At 52.4% G+C, this 21,481-nt stretch overlaps 1 protein-coding gene across 1 annotated transcript in view; it reads left to right on the top strand.

Moving 5' to 3' along the window:
* The first annotated feature begins 2,416 nt into the window (after nt 1-2,416).
* Sult4a1 (sulfotransferase family 4A member 1) overlaps nt 2,417-21,481 on the top strand; it is a 29,118-nt gene continuing 10,053 nt past the window's right edge. The window contains exons 1-5 of the mRNA XM_021183749.2: nt 2,417-2,735; nt 15,449-15,579; nt 16,925-17,005; nt 17,458-17,584; nt 20,814-20,908. Of these exons, the coding sequence (XP_021039408.1) occupies nt 2,567-2,735; nt 15,449-15,579; nt 16,925-17,005; nt 17,458-17,584; nt 20,814-20,908 (603 nt within the window). The 5' untranslated portion in view covers nt 2,417-2,566. The remainder of the gene's footprint in view (nt 2,736-15,448; nt 15,580-16,924; nt 17,006-17,457; nt 17,585-20,813; nt 20,909-21,481) is intronic.

Genomic DNA, 21,481 nt, shown 5'->3' with positions numbered 1-21,481 from the left:
GGATTGTCATGTGTGCGGATTAGCTTTTGTCAACTTGACACAAGCTAGAGTTATTTGGAAAGAAGGAACCTCAATTGAAGAAAAAAAAATGCCTCCAATCCTATTGACCTGAAGACAAGGCTGTGGGGCATTTTCTTGGTTAATAGTTGATGGGTCCCTGCCCTGCCTATTATAGGTGGTGCTACTCCTGGGCACATAGTCCTGGCTTCTATAAGAAAGCAGGCCAGGCGTGGTGGCGCACGCCTTTAATCCCAGCACTTGGGAGGCAGAGGCAGGTGGATTTCTGAGTTCGAGGCCAGCCTGGTCTACAGAGTGAGTTCCAGGCCAGCCAGGGCTATACAGAGAAACCCTGTCTCGAAAAACAAAACAAACAAACAAAAAGAAAAAAAGAAAGCAGGCTGAGCAAGTCATCAGGAGCAAGCCAGTAAGCGGCGCTCCTCCATGGCCTCTGCTTCAGCTCCTGCCTCCAGGTTCCCCCTTTGAGTTCCTATCCTGACTTTCCTCCAATGATGGTCTGGGACCTGTGAGCTGAAATAAACCCTTTCCTGTCCATGCTGATTTGGGCCAGGCATTCAACACAGTAATAAAAAGGCAAATCAGGGAGCCGGAGCGATGGCTCAGTGGTTAAGAACACTGGCTGCTCTTCCAGAGGACCTGGGTGTGGCTCCGAGCATCCACATAGGGGGTCCTGAGTGTCTGTAACTCCAGCTCCAGGGGGTATCCTCTTTCCTCCTGGATATCAGGTGCACAGAATATGTCCAGGCAAAACACCCATACAGGTAAGTAAGTAAATAAATAAATAAACAAACGGGAGCAGACTAGGGCATTCATCACGCATGAGAAATAAATTCTCCACTCCTCTGTGGCAGGATTCTGCTCAGTGCGGACACTGCTAACACCTCAGATGCCTCCAGCATTTGTCCACTGCGTTGAAACCGCGTGAAGCCGTGACTGACACAGCCAAGACGCTTTCTTTAAAAGTACAAAAAAAAAAAGAAAAGAAAAAAAAGAAAGAAAGAAAGAAAGAAAAAAAAGCAACACATTTTACATTTACTTCGTTTGTTGTTAGTATGCAAGTTGATGTGTATGTGAAGGTCAAAGGTAAGTTTGTGGGAGTAGTCCCCTTTCACTATGTGGGTTCCAGGCGTGAAACTGAGGTTGTCAGGCTTGGCAGCAAGCGCTTTACCCACTGAATCATCTTGCCAGCTCCAGGACGCATTTTTAGCACCATGAATTCCAGTCTATATGTTCCCTTCTTACTCAGCAGGGCTCTTCCTTGCCTCTTCCTCTTCACTTCTCAGGGATCGCACCTGAAACAATGTTACTGGGGCCCAGAGCCCCATTGTGTCACCCCAACTGTTCCCCCACGATGCCCTTCAGTGTGGAAAACCAGCAGGTCCCATACCCACTCTCTGTACCCAGACAGGTCTGTGCATCTCCCGTGCTAGAGAGAAAAAGGAGACAATTTTCTCTGCCCCATCCTTAGGCTCTCATGTATCTTAAGCTAGCGTCAAATGCACGATGTAGCCGAGGCTGGCCTTGAACTTTTGATCTTCTTGTCTCCACTCTCCAGTTGCTGGGATCACAAGTGTGCGCAAGCCCAACTTTTGTTTGTCTGTTTCCCTTTTCTCCAGTGCTGGGGAACTGACCCCAGGGCTTCCCGAGAGAGAGGAGCTCTACTCCTAAGGGGTTTCCCAGACCCTTGGGTTCTTGTTAGCTGCTTTCCCCAGATGTGGCTCCTGGAAATAGGATTCCCATTGTCGAGGATGGGACCTGGACAGGTGGCGGGCGTCACCTGGAGGGTTCTCTCTGTTTGGGGGGTTTCCTGAGGGGTCATCTCTGCTGGGGTCCCCTCTACCTGAGAGGGAGGTCCTCTTTGCCTGGGGGGCGGGGATGTCCACTCTTGGCTTCCTCTCTGCCGAGGGTCTTCTCGGCATGGGAGTTTCCTCTCTGGAGGAGGGGGGATCGCCTCTGTTTGGGGTGTCCTCGGGGAGGGGGCCTCTTCTCAGCCTGGAGATTTCTCTGCCAAGCGTCTGGTCTCTGCCTGGAAGGGCCCACTCTGGGGTTTCTATCTGCAAGGGGAATCCTCTGCTGCTGGTCTTCTCTGCTTGTGGGGTGGGGGTGGGAGTCCTCTCTGCCTGGAGGTTTTCTGTCTTGGGTTTCTTTTCTTGGGGCCTCTCTGCCGGGGTTCTTCCTGGGGGAGTCCTCTCTGGCACTTGATTGCAGGCTCTCTAAACGCTGCCTTTGTCAGCCGCGCTCTGATGCGGGCTTTTCCATCTCTGGCATCAGAAGCTTCTGGAGGTGCGGCTTCCCAGACCCCGAGGCTCGCCCTGGGTCTGCGCAGCCGCCTCCTTTTTTGCTCTAGGGTGTGGGGACCCTGACCTGGCACGCATGACTGACAGGCAGTGGTACGGACCGGACGCACCTTTGCGGCAGGCGCGGGGCCTCGGCCACCAACGTCAGGGGCGCGGCGTGCGTGGGTGCGGCCATGACGTCATGCCATCGGAGCCCCGCGCCGGCGCCGTGACGTCACGCCCTGGAGCTGCGGGCCGGGCCGGGCGGCGGCATGGCGGAGAGCGAAGCGGAGACCCCGGGCACCCCGGGCGAGTTCGAGAGCAAGTACTTCGAGTTCCATGGCGTGCGGCTGCCACCCTTCTGCCGCGGGAAGATGGAGGATATCGCCGACTTCCCCGTGCGGCCCAGCGACGTGTGGATCGTCACCTACCCCAAGTCAGGTGAGCCGGGAACCCCACGCCTTACCGGTCGATCGCGCGGCTGTGTGACCTTGGGCAGGTCGCTCAGCCTCTCTGTGCCCTAGTCCTGTCCGGCTCCCCGTGTGATGAGGGCAGTGGGCGCGCCTCCAGTGTGGGCTCTGTGGGGGATGGGACCGCCCTCCGCTGCCCCTGTATGCTGTTTACAGGCCGACTGTCACCAGGCGGAACCTGGGCACCTGGGTCCCCAGCAGCCGTGTAAGGTAGAGCTTCTAGGCAGAGGATCAGAGAGGGGAGGAGGCTTATCCAAGGTCACACAGCTGTATGAGCCACTCAGTTCTCCAGGCCTGGTGTAGAGATGACTGTGTGGTGCCTTTTCTGGGGTCTGTAGGACAAGCTCAGCCGGTTCTCCTGTCCCTGTAGGGCGTCCTTGTGACCATTGTCCTGCAGGCTCAGGGTAGTTGAGAAGGTGGCTGTCCATCACCCCGTGGTATCCAAGCAGACGGTTACAGGAGAAAATATAAGCAGGGCATCTTCCCGGGGTGGAGTCGGGGTTCCCTGGGCAGCTGCCTATCATCCTCACAGAGAGTGGTGGGTGCTCTCAGGGAAGGAGTCAGGGTGCAAAGGCCCTGGGGTCAAGTCCAGGTGTAGGCACTGACCCACCGCTGGGCATACAGCCAGCTGGGCTGTCCTGAAGAGGCATGTCAGGAGACAAACCAGGCTGAGTGAGGCTGCAACCATCCTACAATCCCAGCCCTGGGTCCCTGCTGGCTTTAACTAGGCTTGCCTTTCGGAGAACTCTTTATGTGCTGATCATTCCGCTGGGTGCTCCACATCTAGGTTAGTGGCTGTACCTAGTGCTGTCTCTTTTGGTTTAGTGCCTGGGATGAACCCAGGGCCTTATGGCCCTATGGCTCATGTATGCCCTGCCTCTCAGCTAGGTGTCCAGCCTCAGGGTGGTACTTAAGGAGGCATCATGGATGTTGTGTCCACACCACAAAGGGTATGAATGTGCCCGTGGGTAAAGGAAGATTCTAGTTCTCTCCCTAGACCCTGGAATTGTGGGAGACTTGGTTTTCAGAGCCCTTAGGACCAGGGGGTGTGGCTGGGATTGTAATGGAGTTCCCGGAGGAGAGGGCCAGAGCCTGGGTTACTTAGGAAGGAGCTGGGGAGGGCCTTTGACCCGGGATACCTGAGGGAGTAACCAGGCTAGAGGCCCAGCTGTGAACTGGGAGGGCTGGCGAGTGTTAGACAAACCCTGTGCAGGAGCCTGGTGGCTTCTGGGGAGCTCCCTGGACACTGCAGAGAGGAGTCGGATGGGAAACATCTATGTGCGCATGTGTCAAGAGTGCGTGCATGCGTGCATGAATATTTTGAGACAGAGTCTCTCTGTGTACCCCAGGCTGGTCTTGAATTTCCAGTCTTCCTGCTTCAGCCTTCCCAGTGCTGGGATTGTTGGGGTATACTATCACAGTCATCCCGCAGGATGACAGTTTTTTTGTTGCTCCAGACAGGGTCTCAGGTAGCACAGGCCGGTATTGAACTTTCTCTATAGCTGAGGCTAGCCTTCCTGTCTCAGCCTCTCAAATGCTGGCATTACAGGAGCCCTTCACCCCCACCCTTGGCTGGATGCTGGTTTTCTGGGTAGCAGACGTGTCCTGGGTGTAGCATGTACCAAGTGTAGAGAGAAGAATGGGCCAGAGTTGGTGTAAAAACATCAACTCCTTCCCTAGCAACAAGATCCCAGGGGTGTTTCAGGGATACCAACTCCGCCCTCCCCATCACATCCTGGGAGCCACTTTCCTGAATGGGACCGTCTATGGCCTGGTGTTTCTTGATGGATGCCCCTGCCACTCCCTGTCCCTCCCTCCTCAAGGCCACCGTGCTAGAGCACAGATGCGTTAGGAAGACCCAGGAGCCACCTCCAGGCTCTGTGCTGGCTCAGCTTCTCAACCTCACCCATGACGTTTGAGTAGGGTAGACTGGGAGTCCCACAGCACAGGTGGGGGCTATGGCTTGAGTAGTCACCTGTGTGGCAGGTTCCCTGGGCTCTGCTGGGAGGAAAGCTTTCTTTTCAGAAGTCAGATGACCAGCCTCTGGGTCACTCTGGGGTCAGTTGCCTTGGCACCAACATTGCTGCTGCAGGTGCCAAATGCTGTGTCCAGCAGGGTACTGGGGCCACTCACCTTACCTCCCAGAGAGAAGCCACTGTCAGGTTTGAGCCTGGCTGCCCCTAGCTCTCCTGGCATTTCCTGGATCCACTGACCTCTAGGGCTGAGAGTCTGGGCCTGACAGCAGGATTGGGCCCAGCATTGATCAGGCAGGGGAGTGGTCTCAGTTGGGAGAGGAGAGGAACCAGACCAGAGAAAGACAGCCTCTGTGGCCTTCTGCCCGGACTGCAGGGCCCTTGGAGAGACAGGGTGGACATATCTCAGGTTCTTTGCCTCTGGGAGAGAGGTGGCAATCACTGGCAATTCCCCAGCCCTGTCCCAGTGCTCAGGGGTTGGTGTGTGTGTATGTTTTTGTTGCTGTTATTTTAACACAAGCCTCCTTAAGGGAAGGGCTGGCTCAGGGCTAAGGCCAGGCACCTCCATGCATCGAGCCATCCACCTCGGCATCAGGGGCCCCTAGTGGCTGAAAGGCATTGTCTACTGGAAGAAGGCAGGTGGTGAGGAGCTAGGTTTGATCCTAGTTAGAGGATAGCTTCCAGTCTGTCTAAACTGGACTTGGAGCCAGTTCATGTGTCTGCAAGTTGTTCAGGCTTGCTCCAGCCGGATATAGCCAAGCCTGTCCCCACCTACTTCCATCTCCTGGTTTTGGGATGAACAGCCCAGCCTGGGAAGGCCGTCACAGTAGTAGACATATAGAGAATAGCCAGAAGACTGCGTTGGCCACAGCAGGTCAGATGGTTCTACCAGAGTGACAGTAGAATTGTTACGGCTGAGTAGCTGAGTTGCACCCGGGTGTCCTCTGTGCCCTCATGAGGTCCCTTGGTGTCCCCACTTGTCCTTAGCTCTTCCTTTAGGAGCATCTGCCCAGTGTTTTCTAGTACATGCTCTTTTAGGGGTGCATGCGTCATCACACGGGGTCCTGTACTCAGCTAATAGGCTGCAAGGTGCTGTCTGCACCAGTGGGCAGCAGTGATATCTTCCACCTGAGTGAATGTCCACTCAAGAGAGCTGCAGGCCCTGGAGGTTGGCACTGTGGGGAAAATGAGGCCCAGTGGAGTGGTGTCTTTCCTTAGCTCCCAGAGTCACTGGAGGATCAGGCTGGGTATCCTGGTGAGCTTTCTCTTGTCTTGATAAAATTCCCCTTTGAGCAAAGCAACTTGGAGGGGGGAAAGGGTTTATTCAGCTTACGATTTCTGGTCCCAGTCTATCATTGAGAGAAGTAGGGATAGGAATCTGAGACAGCCTGCAGGCAGGAACTGTGGAGGAACACTGCATGCTGGTTCACCTTGGCTCACACTTTGTAGCTAGTTTTGTTGCACAGCCCAGGACCACCTGCTTAGGGATGGTGCTGCCCACAGTGGGCGGGGCAGGACACCCCCTTTCCCTCCCTCCCCATCCCCCGCATCAGAACCATTCTTCACAGACACACCCACAGGCCAGTGTGAGCTGGCTGGTCCCTGGATTGAGACTCCCTCAGATGCCTGTGGGCTGTATCGAGTTAACAACTGAAGCAAACCAGGATGACCTTGGACCGGGTTCCAGGTTCCTGGGGTTTCTGTAGTGTGGCAAGGTGGTGCTGCCTGAATAGAAGGAGCAAGTTAACACTGGGAACTGGAGCTGCTACTTCCTCTTGGACCCGGCGCAGGTTTTGTTAGCAGTTGAATCAGCGGAAGGTGTACCCTGAGAGGTGAGGTTCCCAGCCCCACCTGTCCTTAACAGGATACCTGGACCCCTGTACAAGCTCTGCACCAGAGGTTGGAGGTCGTCATGTTTGGGAACATGGACATCATAGAACTGATCTGTGGGGTAGTACAGATCCAAGGGGAAGAGAAGTGATGGGTCCTCTCTAGGGAAATAGATGGGTGACTTGTGTTCTATCAGACTGCCTATCTGTGTCCCTCCCTCCCACTCTGTGTGTGTGTCTGTCTGTCTGCCTGTCTCTCCCCTCCCCCATCCCATATGTGCACACACACCTGGACTCCCCCCTCACCTCTCCAGCTGCTTCTGCCTCCCACCCCCACATGGGAGGCTCCTAGCCAGGTAGCAAGGCTTCCTGGAGGATAGTGGTTCTCAACTTGTGGGTCGTGACCCCTTCACAGGGTTCACATTATCTATCCTATGTATCAGATATTTATATTACAACTTAACAACGGTAGCAAAATTACAGTTATGAAGTCGCAACAAGATAATTTTATGGTTGGGAGGAACTGTGTCACAGAATTTGGGAAGGTTGAGAATCGCTGCTGCAGCATAACAGTTACATGCAGGAAAAAGACACCGAGTGGTGTCTTAAGTGTCCTCTCCCACGTCCTGATGGTGTCTGTCCTCAGACAGTGAGGGCAGTACCTTCTCAGCGAGAGCGGTACGGAGGAGGGACTGTCGGGAGTAGTTTGGGTTCCAGAAAGTCTGGAGAGGGCAAGTCCAAGAGCTGGGATGGAAAGTGTTGGGCCGCAGGATCTGGCGGAGGAAATGGCCGTGAAGTAGAAGAGAAGTTTTATAAAAGGATGCCAGTTAGCAGGAAGATAAGTGACTTGGAAGGTTGACATCCGAGTTCCAGAAGAGAGCACAGAGTGAGTGGGGCAGAGATGGTTGACAAGACCGTGGCTTTCAGAACTGGGCTGTTAGCATCGGGCTCAGAGCGAGTGGCTCTATGGACATGCAGCTGTAGAGCAGAACAGCTCCAATGCTCGATGCTGGAGGTGCCAAGGTCGTGTTCTGGGAAGCGGCCTGCGACACCAGCACACCAGCTGCACCTTCAGACTCTTAAGATTCTGGCCTGGGCTTCTGGCCCCAGCCTCGCTGCTGGTCCTGCATTCATGGTGGAGATATTTGCGGTCTGAGTAAGGCAAGAGGAGTGAGGAGGGAGCACGGGTGAGGAGCAGCATGCATCTGAGATAGAGGGAGGTTCCAGGGAGACAGCTGGGTAGGGTGCTTCAGGGTCAGGTCACCAGGTGGGACTGCTGATCTGAGTGGCAGGGACATGTCCTTAAGAGATACAGTGATTTCCCGGTTTAATTTCAGTTATTCATAGCCAAACATGTCTGAGAGCATTTCTACAGAGCAAGGAAGAATTGAGACTCTCTTCCCCTCTCCTTTCCTCCCTTTCTCTGTCCTTTCCATCCTTCTGAGACAAGATTCTCCACACACACATATGTGCTTAAAGCACACACACATGTGCACACACACACACCCCTGGAACATGTACATACACATACACAAAGCATCTTGAGAGAGAGGGACAGTTTATATAACTTTTATTACAGCATGTAGTTATGGTTTCTTTCTTCTTTCTTTCTTTCTTTCTTTCTTTCTTTCTTTCTTTCTTTCTTTCTTTCTTTCGTCAGGGTTTCTCTGTGAAGCCCTGGCTACCCTGGAATTCATTCTGTAGACCAGGCTGGCCTTGAACCCAGACATCCACCTGCCTCTGCCTCCGGAGTACTGGAATTAAAGGGATTCACAACCACACTGATAGGATAAGTTACTCTTAATCTCTTCCTGTAATTGAACTTTATCATAATTGTGTATGTATTAGAAAAAAAATAATCTGTAGAGCTCAGTGCTCACAGCTTTGGAAGCCTGCTGGGGCTTGGAATGCATCCCTGTGGACAAGGGTGTCTATTGTAGACTAAACTGAGGATGCCCAGGTCTCTCACCACACAGGGAGTGTTTGTTAGACCTGAATTTATGATTATAGAAAACCAGACACAGGAAAACCAAGGCATTGCATGAGAAAGGATACACAATTACTTCATGATCGTACTGGCTGGTTTTGTGTGTCAGCTTGACACAGGCTGGAGTTATTACAGAGAAAGGAGCCTCTCCTGAGGAAGTGACTCCAGGAGATCCAGCTGTAAGGCATTTTCTCAATTAGTGATCAAGAGGGGAGGGTCCCTTGTGGGTGGTGCCATCTCTGGGCTGGTAATCCTGGGTTCTATAGGAAAGCAAGCTGAGCAAGCCAGGGGAAGCAAGCCAGTAAGTAACATCCCTCCATGGCCTCTGCATCAGCTCCTGCTTTCTGACCTGCTTGAGTTCCAGTCCTGACTTCCTTTGGTGATGAANNGCANTNTGGAAGTNTAAGCNNAATAAACCCTTTCCTCCCCAACTTGCTTCTTGGTCATGATGTTTGTGCAGGAATAGAAACCCTGACTAAGACAAATTGGTACCATCATAGTGTGGTATTCCTGTGACAACCTGACCATGTTTTGAGGAAGACTGTGGAAGGATTTTGGAACTTTGGGCTAGAAGATCCACTTGGTGTTAAGAGCTATGTGGGATGTTGTGTAGGAGCTTGGAAGATAAAGTTGTTGAGAACAGTGCAGAAGATGGAGGCCTGGCTTGTGAAATTCAGAGGGAAGATTAAAGACTCTTATCAGGGATGTTGCTATTTTGATTGTGAAGATTCTGTGGTTTTGGTTAGCTGGAGCTGAAGAATCAGCCTGTGATTAAGAAGATACCAGAACTACTAAAGCAAAATCTTTGTATTACTGGGACTATTTATGCTGGTTAGCTGGAACTAAGGAATTAGTGGTGATAAGAAGAGACCAGCATTACTGAGATGAACTCTTCGGGGAAGGGTTTTCTGAGAGCACAAAGAGGTTGTATTCCAGAGATAGCCAAGGTTGTACCTTGTGCTGAGGCTGGACTTGGTAACGTGTAAGAGTCTCTCGGGTAGTACTGGTTTTGAAGGCATGAAGGGGCCATGAAGAGCAGCTGAGGCTTGGCACTGTGAGAAGCCATGGAAGGCCATTGGTGAAGGTGCAGCCTCAGTTGCAATTGATGGCCCAGGACTGAAGGGGTCATGCAATGAGTTGAGGCTTGGCACCATGAAGACAGCCTATGAGAGGCTATTGGTGAAGCCTAGTTGCAGCAAGACAGCAGTGTTCTGGAGATGAGAGTACCATGAGATGACCACCAGGAACAGCAGCAGTAAGGTACAGGCAGATGGAGCCTAGAAGATAAGCTGTATGCTGTCGCAGGTCACCTCCACTCCAGCGGACAAGAAAGACACGGACAGCAAGGCGGGTTCACGCAACAGCTTCTTTACTTCAGGCTTTTCCCCTACAGCTCTCTTCCCCAGCAGCTTCTTCTTCCTCCATCCTTCTTGCAGCTTTCTCTCTTACAACTCTCCTTCTTCAGCAAGGGTAACAACAACTATCCTATACTCATGCCGCCTGACTCAGGCAGCCCAAGCATGCAGCCTCACTGCGCATGCTCGCATGCTCGGGTAAGGCAGTAACCATCTTGGCCCATGCAGCCGCACCCGCTTCCTGCAGTATGCTACAAAGGGCAGGGCTGGAGAAGTGACCCAAGCCCTTAGAGGAACCCAGAAAATCATGTGTGAATCCCAGACTTTGGATAGAGTTTGATTTTGCTTTTGATTGTGACTGTGCCCTGATATTTTTCCCTCTTGAAGTAATAAACTATTTTAGAGGAGCCCACAGTTAAATAGACTTTGAATTGTAAAAAGATTTTGAATTTTAAAAGAGATTGGGTATTTAAAAGGGATTGAAACTTTAATAGATAAGAATTTTAAAGACCGTGGGACTTTTAAAGTTGTTTAGATCTTGGGGATGAGTAAGAAAGTAAGGGCTGAGGCTTAAAAGTGATGTGTTTGTGTGTCAAGTTGACAAGGGATCAGTTCTACTCGCTGGGTTTGTGTTTGTCAACTTGACTCAAGTTGGAGTTATCACAGAGAAAGGAGCTTCCCTTGAGGAAGTGCCTCCATGAGATCCAGCTGTAAGGCATTTTCTCAATTAGTGATCAAGTGGGGAGGGCCCCTTGTGGGTGGTACCAACCCTGGGCTGGTAGTCTTTGGTTCTATACGGAAGCAAGCTGAGCAAACCAGGGGAAGCAAGCCAGTAAGAAACATCCCTCCATGGCCTCTGCATCAGCTCCTGCTTCCTGACCTGCTTGAGTTCCTGTCCTGACTTCCTTTGGTGATGAACAGCAATGTGGAAGTGTAAGCTGAATAAACCCTTTCCTCCCCAACTTGCTTCTTGGTCATGAGGTTTGTGCACAGTAGAAACTCTAAGACAATGATGTACTGTACATGGAATAGGTAGGTGTACATATGTCTGTTTGTCTGTCTGTATGTATGCAGGTATGCATGTGTATGTATGTCCCTAAGAAATACAGTACTCCTCTCTTGCCTTAAGCACATGTTTAGATCCACATTGTGCTATGGTTTTCTGGGAGGAGGGCATGTGTTGAGGTCCTGTGTGAAGATCAGTAGATCATTTGAGAGACACAGGATGTGAATGATAACACATTACTTGGAGGTTGAGCCAGCTGAGCCTTGGCCTCTGGAAGTAGGGTCTAGGGGAGGAGATGGGATTTTCTTCCCTACATTCTACTGTACTTAGACTGGTTAAACTCGATAGCAGTGTGGCTTTGGTGAACGCTATCAGTGAAAATTAAAGGTCCCATCCCCAGAAACCTGGGGATGCTGGGCCCTGCTCCCATTAGCATCTTCTCTCCAGAATTCTGGGACGATTTTGCTGGTCTCCTTGAGTGTGTTGACAGGCTGCAGGTCCCCGGATTCCTGGGCAGGTCCACTCCTGAATTCCAGGATCATCCATATATCTCGACTTAGGACTCAGGTCAAAGCGTCCTGTCAGCCACCACCAGGACATTGGTACTTTGTCACTCAAGCTTTGGCTCTGTCAGCGAAGTGATCTGTGCATGGCATTGGTCCACCAGTGCACAGAGCCAATGGAGAGTCTGGCTGCTTTCCCAGCTGACAGCTGTCTCCCCTGTAGGTTGTGCGTGCTGGGGTACAGCAGGCTGGTAGCTCAGGGGCTCCCTCCTCCAGGAGGCCATGTCTTTTGTATATTTCGAGGTGTCCCGGCATGATGGTGGCCACTACAGCAGCATGAAGGCCTGTTCGGACTTCCCTGTTGCCCTTGTTCCCAAGTTCTTGTGTGGGTTTGGCTGTAGCCCCTGGCCCTGCTCTTTCCAGCTCTGATGTGGCCTTAGCTGCCACTCTGCACTTGGTGACCCATTGAGAGAGAGGCACCTCTACACCCTGCTCCGGAGCCCAGGGTTGGTGTCTGGAGGACCCACACAGGATCTTAATCAGGAGCTAGCCCAGCCTGTTAGCCTGTTGTGGGCTGCGATTTAAGGTCCTTAGGCATGGATGTCCTAGCGGGAGGACGTGCCCACAATCTGCATACTTGGTATTCATCAGCCACTGAGCACTTGCTGGCTCTTTCTGTGTCTTCTGCAGAAGGGAGGGTTTGCTTTTTTTATTTATTTAATTTATTTATTTATTTTTATTTTTTTATTTCAAAAAATGTAAGAGCTTTGCTTATTCTTAGAGAATTTCATACGTGTATAAAACACGTTTTGGTCATATCTGTCCTCTGTTTCCCACTCTAGTCTTTTCTGGGTCCTTCAGTGCCTCCCCCTCCCAACTTCATGGCATTTAAATAAACAACCTACTGAGGTTCTTAGTGCTGCCTGTGTGCATTGGGTGGCTGGGAGCTGTTTTGGCTCCCGTGGTTGCTGTTCCCAGCATGGATTTGCAGTGGAGGCAAGGCTGGACTTGAAGATAGAGGTGGATTTGAAGTACAGTTCAGGTCTGTTTGGGACATGAGGGCTGAAGGCAGGATAGAGCCTGTTAAAAATAGATCATGAAGATTGACCAAGAGAGACCCATTTCAGGGCCTTTCTTGGAAACTAGCTGAACCTGAGTGGACAGTACTCACCAGAAGTGGCAGGCAAGCTGGCCTCACCAGGGCCTTGGCACTTTCTGGCCTTTCAGCCTCGTTTGTAAGTGTGTGTGTGTGTGTGTGTGTGTGTGAGAGAGAGAGAGAGAGAGAGAGAGAGAGAGAGAGAGAGAGAGAGAGAGAGAGAGAGACCTTCCTCTTCCAGCTATGGCCTAGAATCCTCCCTGTGTGACTGAAAAGCCTTGTGTTGAAGGCCGTTTCCTCACTGGTGACTTTGCTTCCTGGTGTCTGAGCTGCCTCCTGTCTGCCATGCGCAGCTCAGTGTGAGCTGTGTTCAGATGGCAGGCCCTTGGTGATGGATGGACCACCAAAGCATCTTGGCTTTCTGGCTATAGCTAAGATCTGGCCTCGGGTGTATGGCTTCTGGGCTGTTGGCACAGCAGGAATAGCATGAAAGACAGAGCAGCAGGCCTTTGCTTGATGGGTGACAGTTGGTAGATAGGTAGAGGGAGAAGGCAGGGAGAAAGGGCTTTTACAGAGGAACAGCAAGGAGTAAGGGAGAAAAGTCTCTCTGACTCTATTTCTGTCTGTCTGTCTGTCTCTCTCTCTTACACATACACACACAGAGAGAGAGAGAGAGAGTTAAGGCTTTGTAAAGTCTTGCTGTTTCTGTTTTTTGTTTTTTGTTTTTTTGAGACAGGGTTTCTCTGTATAGCCCTGGCTGTCCTGGAACTCACTTTGTACACCAGGCTGGCCTCGAACTCAGAAATCTGCCTGCCTCTGCCTCCCAAGTGCTGGGATTAAAGGTGTGCGCCACCATGCCCGGCTAAATTCTTGCATTTTAACTAAAAAAAATTTTTTTAAAAGATAGGATCTTGCTCTGTAACTCAGTGTACCCTCCAACTCAATCCTCCTGCCCCAGTCTCCTGTCTCCCAGTGTTGAATTATAGGTGTGTGTGTGTGTGTGTGTGTGTGTGAGTGTGTGTGTGTGTGTGTGTGTGTCTAGACATGGTTTGAGTTCTCATTTTTATGAAGTGCAAAGACCCCTGGAAATAGATGGGCAGTGTGATTTGGCTTCCAGGCCTAAGCTCTGACTATGCTACCTTGAAACCATGTCGGGCATGTTTACTGGACAGCCGCTGAGAGAGGTGTGTGGCCTTTGAGGAAGTAGTTTAGCCATGGAGACAGTATCGCTATGGGTAGGAAAGCTCAGATTTGGTCACACCTGGTCACACCTGTGGTGGGGGTCAGGGTTTGCTGAGGTGTGATGAAGGTGAGGTGATTCGGTGTGAACAGCTTTTGAAGGTGTGGATTGCTGAGGTGTTGGAGAAGGGCTGTGGATGAGACTCCATCTCTACTGGCCTGGTGGGATGTGTGCATTATCCACAAGGCCTGGCACCTATGGTGGGTGTGTCTGCATGGTTGGGAAGGCCAGAGGAGAAGGACCAGCCATAGGAACCAAAGCTCAAAGAGAAGGAATGTGTTCACCTCTCTTCTTTGAGTTCCTGGGAGATTAGCCAAGCTTTCTGGGAAGTACCTGCTCCCATGCCTTGGGAAGTGGAGGGCACAGGGGCTGGAGAACTCCAGACATGTTTGCCTGCCTCTCTCGTCTCCTTGCTGACTGTCGCTTGGCTGACCTGCCTGGCCCTGACGCCCTAGCTCAGACTGTGTGCCCCCACATCGCCCAGGCATCCTGCTGGATGTGACTCATGCACGGGGATTAGAATGCAGTGGGGGCGGCCAGGCTTAGCATGGTGGGAGTTCAGTGAGGGTCTGAATGGCAGTGTGTGCTCTGAGTGTCCGAGGGCTTCTGAGAAGGCAGGCTGTGGGTGTGGAGATGCTGTAACCACCTGAGAGGCTGAGTTCGTGAGGAAGAAAGCTAAGCCTGAGCCAGGGTGAACAAGGGGAAAGTTTGTGGAAGTGACTGAGGTTGGAGTCAGTGGTATCCGATCTGAGGGGACTGATGGTCCCCAAGTCCAGCAGGAGACCCATCCGTCATGTCATGCTGCTTTGGGAAGATGGGGGTTTATTCACAGGTCCTTAGCCCCTTGTGCCACTATGCCCATGTCTCCTGGTGGGTCCCTCTCTGTATCACGTAGCTCATGTGTGGACTCAGCTCTGACCTTGGCCTTGGCCATCTCCTGCTGTCTTGTGGAGCAGGCTGTGTAGCGCAGGCTGCTGCAGGCAGAATTGATCTGTGTCTCTTTGTGATCACAACTTCCACATGCCTCCCAGGAGGGGCAGTGAGAGACCTGAGACCCTGCTTCTCTTTATGTCTCCGAGTGAGTGACCACTTCGTGTGGACTTGTCTCCATCACCCCAGCTCCTTTCGCAAAGGAACAGCCTGAGTTGCACCTAGGTCCTGGGTCCTCCCCACCTTGAGTGTTTCGTGTCTGTCCTTCCTTGCCACGTGTGTCTCATCACGTGACCACCAGTGTTTTCAGGCAAAAATGAATGACAAAGCCAGAAGGAATGATCTGGGACGTTCCTGTTGGCTTGTTTCCCTTGAGGAACATGGGCGGCATGTGTGCTTGGCTTAGTAGACCCTGGGCAGATGAAGGTAGCTGAGGTTACACCTCTGAGTCTGGTGGAAAGTTCAGCTCTTGGGAGCCTCAGTTGAACTTGGTCCCCACCACAGTCTGTGGGGTAGCAGGAACATTCTGCTCGTTTTCCCAGCTGTCCTTCCCCAAGTGAACGCTGAGGTAAGCTGCAAGCTGGTCACTGGCAGCTGTGGTGGGCTCAGGCCTCACGTCCTGCCTAGGCCTCTCGCTCTTGGTTCCTCTTCAGGCTCCTCTTGCTCCCTGAGCTCTGTGCCCACTTCTCAGGCATCAGGAGTTTCGTTGACTGTGGGGCTGGCTCGGTGGCTCCTCTGAGCACCCTTCCTTGCTTCTCCACCCAGGTACAAGCTTGCTGCAAGAGGTGGTCTACTTGGTGAGCCAGGGTGCCGACCCTGATGAAATCGGCCTGATGAACATTGACGAGCAGCTGCCGGTGCTGGAGTACCCACAGCCGGGGCTGGACATCATCAAGGTACTTGCGTGACCCCCTTTCTTCATAGTTCAGTAACAGTGGCTTCTCGATAGGCTCCTGAGGGCTCATGGGACAACTGAGGGCCTCCAGGCAGTTCCAGCTAACCAGGAGGAAGAGACGGACAGGTCTGAGTTTTTGACTGTGACCTTGGGACCAGTCAGGTACAGATGACTGATGTCAGTGGCAGGAAGTTTATGAGGTGGAGAGGAAATACATCCATGTGTTTGGTTATGGCCTGGGGGACCACGGGAATGAAGCAGCGGGTCCTGCTCCTCTCCTCATCTGTCTAGGGAGCCGGGAAGGACGTGTTTGAATAAAATCTTTGGTATCAAGAATTAGATTAGTGGGCTGGAGAGATGGCTCAGTGGTTAAGAGTCTGACCTCTGATTCCTCTACCAGAGGCCCTGAGTTCAATTCTCATCAACCACACAGTGGCTCACAACCATTTGTAATGGGATCCGACGCCCTCTTCTGGTGTGTCTGAAGACAGCTGCAGTGTACTTATATAAATAAAGTAAATATATCTTTTTTTTTTTTTAAAGAATGAAATTAGTTAGGTATGGTAGCTTCTACCTATTGCCCCAGCACTGGAATTGTTGAGGCAGGAGAGTAACATGAGTTTGAAGCCAGCCTGGGCTGCGTGATAAGATCCTGTGTCAGCAGTAAGAGGGTTTGTGCATTCTGTCCCTTAGAGGTATCGGGACCTTTTTTTCCGTTCCATCCCTGGCTCCCTCTGTAGCCCCCTTTGCAGCCCTCACCTCACCTACCTGCCTTTCTGCTAGATAAGTAAGCATTGTGGGATGTATCTCTGAGAGCCCCACTCCTCGTGTCCCGGCGACAGATGCCTCCTGCTCTTGGTGAGCTTGTTTCTGACTTTACCTGTCATCTGGAGGTTGTCTTCCTGTCTGAGGTCTGTGCTGGTCACATTGACTCCTCCTCAGGAAACACTGGGAGTGTGGGGTGCCTCTTCTCTGAAGTGTCCTCACATGTGGGTGCTGCTCCCGCCTCAGGGACAGTAGTGAACTGACAGTTGCCACCTCATAGGGCAGGAAGTCGTGATGGCTACAGAGCTGGGAACGGTGCACCAGGAGGCAGCAGACATCTAAAGGGCATCCAGAAGGAAGAGAGGAACATAGCCCCCCAAGACTCATAGTCCAAGGGGAAGCTGACAGGATGCGGGTCTCTGCACAGAGGGCTGAGGGATTTCCATGATTCCCTGGAAAGACCTGTTAGAAAGGCCCTGGGAGGAGAGAAGAGGTGTGTGTGTGTGTGTGTGTGTGTGTGTGCTCACACACATGCATGTGCACACATGTACATGATATAACAGCCACACATCTTCTCGCAGGAACTGACGTCTCCCCGCCTCATCAAGAGCCACCTCCCATACCGCTTCCTGCCCTCTGACCTCCACAATGGGGACTCCAAGGTAACCTACGTCATATCTCTCATCCCCCCACTTCCTCGTTAAGAACCCTAGGCCTCTGAAATAGCTCCAGATGCTGTTCGCTATCCCTGGCCCAGGACCCCTCTTAGATGATGTCTGTAGTACCCTCTCCATGCTTACGAGGTAGCCGGTATTCTCTCACAGTTGAGCATTGGAGGATGCAGTCCACTATGATCCCTGTTCCTGTCTCCGTCCTCAGTTACAAAGTTGCCAGGCACCAGTGCTCCCTGTTCCTGTCTCCATCCTCAGTTACAAAGTTGCCAGGCACCCTTCTCCTACAGATGCAGTCGTGCCCACATAAAGCATTGCAGTAAAACAGTCACATGCTCACCCAGATAGTCAGCCTGTGGGCCAGAGCCCATCCGTGCCTGGAATGAGCAAGGGGACACCTGGCCAGCAGGAAGTGGGGTGACCCATCACTCTGCCTCCCGCAGGTCATCTACATGGCTCGCAACCCCAAGGACTTGGTGGTATCTTACTATCAGTTCCACCGCTCGCTGCGGACCATGAGCTACCGAGGCACCTTCCAGGAGTTCTGTCGGAGGTTCATGAACGACAAACGTAAGTGCCACAGGGTGTGTGTGCTCTCCCCTATAACTACCAGCCAGAGCTGGGGCTTCCTGGGAAGCCCTGTCTGTAACGGTACCTTACCTGCCACCGTGCAGATGGGGCTTCAGTTATCGTCAAATGGAGGAGGCGCTGAGGCTGGGGAGCTGTGGGTCTTCGAGGTGGTGCAGATCCTGGGACTTCTGAGTCCTGCTCCCCACCGCCCTGCGGGTTCTCCAGTTACACATCTGGCCTTCCTGCCTGGGTTCTTAGTGAGGTGAGAATGACAACTGTGAGCTCGGAAGCCCGTGTCTCTATGCTGTGAATGCAGTGTGAAGAGAGAGCAGTGAGAAGGCCACCACTGTGTGTGAGTCATCACAGGGGCTGGACTTCAGGGGCTAGCAGTGATGCAGAGCAGGGTGTTTCGGATGTATACTTCCTGTTGGCTCCTTTCTGCCTGGGGTAGAGGGACAGGACCTTTCCACCCAACCCTATCCCACTCCACTTGCCTTCTAGGAAGTCAGGGACCATAGGGGGAAGCAGCCCTGTCCCCATCTCTGTCTTCACCCCTGTGGGTCTTGTGGTTGGTAAAGAACAGTGTGGTGTGCACCCAGTCATGAAGAAGGGGTTATATCATGGGTTCCTTGGTCCACACTGAGACTGTCCACTCCCTGAGTCTGAAAACACGTTAACTGCTCAGTGTGGCTCCCCAGGGGTCCTGAAGGGAGGTTGTGAGTCACAATGAGAACAGAGTGGGTAACAGTGAAGCCTCAAGTACTGGAGGCCACAGGGCAGCCTCCAGGGGCCTCCTACCCAGGCTGTGGTGTAGACACCCTGTAGGGTAGGCTGCGGCAGGCACACTGGGCTACTTGCAATTGGAAGAAAAACCCACAGGGGCCCAATTCTGTTAAACATGGCTTCAGCCATGCCCTCTGCCCAGAGCTGGTACTCTATTCCCATGTGCAGTGGGAAACTGCAGCACCTGTTCCCCAGAGTCCCTGAGCCTGCTGCAGGCTCCCACCCAGCTTCTTTCCCTGTGCACTATTGGGGTACCCCATTTGGGATTCCCAGGTGTGAATAGCACCATCGTGACAGCAAGAGTCTGCCACAATCGGTTTCTGTACTCTCAGCCAGAGGTGTTAAAATCTCCCTGTTCACAGTTCAAAGCCACAGGTTCAAGGCTATGCACTCTGGCCTGTATCCTACTCAAAACATCTGACTTGGGTGCTCACTTCCCCAGCTCCACTCTTAGCCTCTCAGTGACCACAACATGCTGATCTTTCTTCCCTATCCAAAGCTCAAAAGAAAGTGGCAGCTGAGGGAAGGAGCATTAAAACATTTCCCGGCCAGGATGGTGGCACAGGGCCGTAACCCCAGCTGCTCAGGGACTAAGGCAGATATGTAGGTTCAAGGCTAGCCTGAGCTACAGAGTGAATTCAAGGGTAGCCTGGTCAACTTAATGAGACTTGGTCTCAAAATGAAAGGTAGTGAGAAGGCTGGGGATGCAGGCGTGCTTGGCTAGCATGGCAGGCCCTGGGTTTGATGTCCCCAGTATAGGACAGAGCAGAGAGAGAACGGAGCAGGCACTGTGAGGAAGATGTGCATAAGAATGCTGATGGCCTGAGACTCCAGAGCTGGGGATAAGGGATGTCCAGGTCAAGTGGCATGCCTGTGGAACCTTTGGGCAGGGCCAGTGGTATAATATGTGCACTCTCTGGGCAGTCTTCCTATGGCAGAAGCCCATGGTGGACAGTCTGTGGACAGGGTCGTTTCACAGATGCTGTGTTGGCAGTGGTCTGTGGACGGACACTGACCTGTGCTGCGTGGGAAGTACTTCAGAGGTGGCTTCTTCCTTAGGTGGGGTCTGTGTTGAGCTATAACATCCTGCAGGCCTTGGGTAAGTGGCTTCATGGTCCTAACATAGTGAGGTATGGAGAGAAGCAGAGGGTTGGGACAGAGATCCTTCTCTGGAGACTGAGCTCCCATTAGCATGTGTGTATCTCCTTCCTCGGTGGCCCCAAGTACAGAGGCAATGGGGTGTTTCTGGTCTCCCTGGTAGCAGTCAGCATGCCTTGCTTGGTTCATGGTCCTGGTTGGCCTTTCTTGTGCAGCATCATGTCACCAATGGGGTCCAGGCTGTCTGGAAGTCCTGTGCCTTCTCTGGGCGTGGGGAGAGCTTCCCCCTGTCTTTTCTAGGCTGCTTGCCTTCCTCCTGCCTCAGGACCTCATCTGCTGGGACTGAGCTGCACAGATCCAGATCTCATGGATCTAGACCAGAGTCCAGGCTTCCACGGCAGTTGTCCCCTTGTGACCTGGCTTGCCACTGTTCTTTCCTGAGACTCAGCTCTGTAAAATGAATAGATTTGCCAAGAGGGGTTTGCAGGGGTCAAACAGGTGTGTCTGAGTGGGGTGTGCTAGGTTGTGTCTGACTGGGTTATACCTGTGCAGGTCCATGGTACCCTAGTACAACTCTACCAGGGAGCTTGCAGGTGGCCCTGAGGATGGAGCCCCATCCATGCCTCTGTATCTTCTTACTCCTCAGAAGGGTTCAGGTATCACTTCTTTATAGTATCTCATAGAGCCCCCCCCCCTTTGCCATCCCCCACAGCAGCATGGCACGAAGTCCATCACAGGCCTGCGCAGTTTGGCCAAAAAGATGGCAGCACAGTGGAACTTGTCACTAGGAAGGCTGTGACATAGCTTGCAGACTGGACCGAGTCCTCTTATACTTGCCAAATGCCTAGCCCAGACCTGAGGTGCCATGGTGAGGTGAGGCCATGCTGTGGCACATATTGTCTGTGTGACAGTGCAGGGTTCCCACCTCTCTTTAATCGCCGGTTTCTCTGACAGTGTCTGGGGTCATTCAGAAGTCATGGGGCGGGGCCTTGTTCTGGAACTATCTCAGAGCTTCACACCCCCAGCCTACTCCACCTGCCTCTTTTGTTCTGATTCCTCTGAGCATTGTTTTTTCTCATTGACACTAGCATATTCACTGTGTCCTCTTATCTTCAGAGCACCTCCTGCTGTGTCAGGTCTTCAGGGCATCCTGAAGTACTTAGGCTGGGTAGGGGTGAAGATCGTTGACAAGAGCAGGAGGGGTGAGGGCCTTTAATGGTTTCTTCCTTCCCGGGAGACCCCATAGTTTCCTTCCCAGCAGCTGGGCAGGAGCTGGGCATCCTGTGGGAGGGGCAAGAACACCTACACAGTTCCCTTCCCAGCTGTGCCCCTTTCTCTGTTTCCACAGTGGGCTATGGCTCCTGGTTTGAGCACGTTCAGGAATTCTGGGAACATCGAATGGATGCCAACGTGCTTTTCCTTAAGTATGAAGACATGCACCGGGTGAGTAGTTGGGGGTTGGGACTGTGTCGTCCTTGCCGAGAGGCGCTGTCCATGGTTCTGGAGCTGTCCGTGGTGCTAGCACCAAGTGGAGGCAACGGAGGGATCTGCACAATTCCTTCCATGCCCAGAGATGCATGTGGTCTTACGTCCCTAGTCCAGCTCATGGCCCCTGTTGGGCCTCTGTTGAGACAGGCTGGTGTCCAGTGATGTCATGGAAAAGCCCGTTTCTTGGCTTTACTGCCTTAGCAACAGATGTAGGACCTTGGCCATTCTCATTTGTTGTCTCAAAACCATCACCTTGGTGACTGTGTGAGGGCAGTATGCCGGGGTAGTTGAGTCCCTTTGCCTTCTGCGTCAGCTTTTGGGATGCTTGTGACCTTGTGTGTTAGCCTGTGGTGTCCCCTCCCTGTCTCTCCTTGGTGCTCAGGGAAGGAGGTCATTATTGATTTGTGTGGATGTGACGTCTTACTCTGTGCAGGTTCTGCTGGGTATGGCTGTGGGAGCACTGGGTGTATGAGCATTTTGGGTGCCTTGATAACTGCATATTCATTCTCTCTCTCTCTCTCTCTCTCT

Source organism: Mus caroli, chromosome 15 (assembly GCF_900094665.2).
Source record: "Mus caroli chromosome 15, CAROLI_EIJ_v1.1, whole genome shotgun sequence".
NCBI lineage: Eukaryota > Metazoa > Chordata > Mammalia > Rodentia > Muridae > Mus > Mus caroli.
The sequence above is the reverse complement of the archived record's forward strand: the minus strand, read 5'-3'. Positions and strand labels throughout refer to the sequence as shown.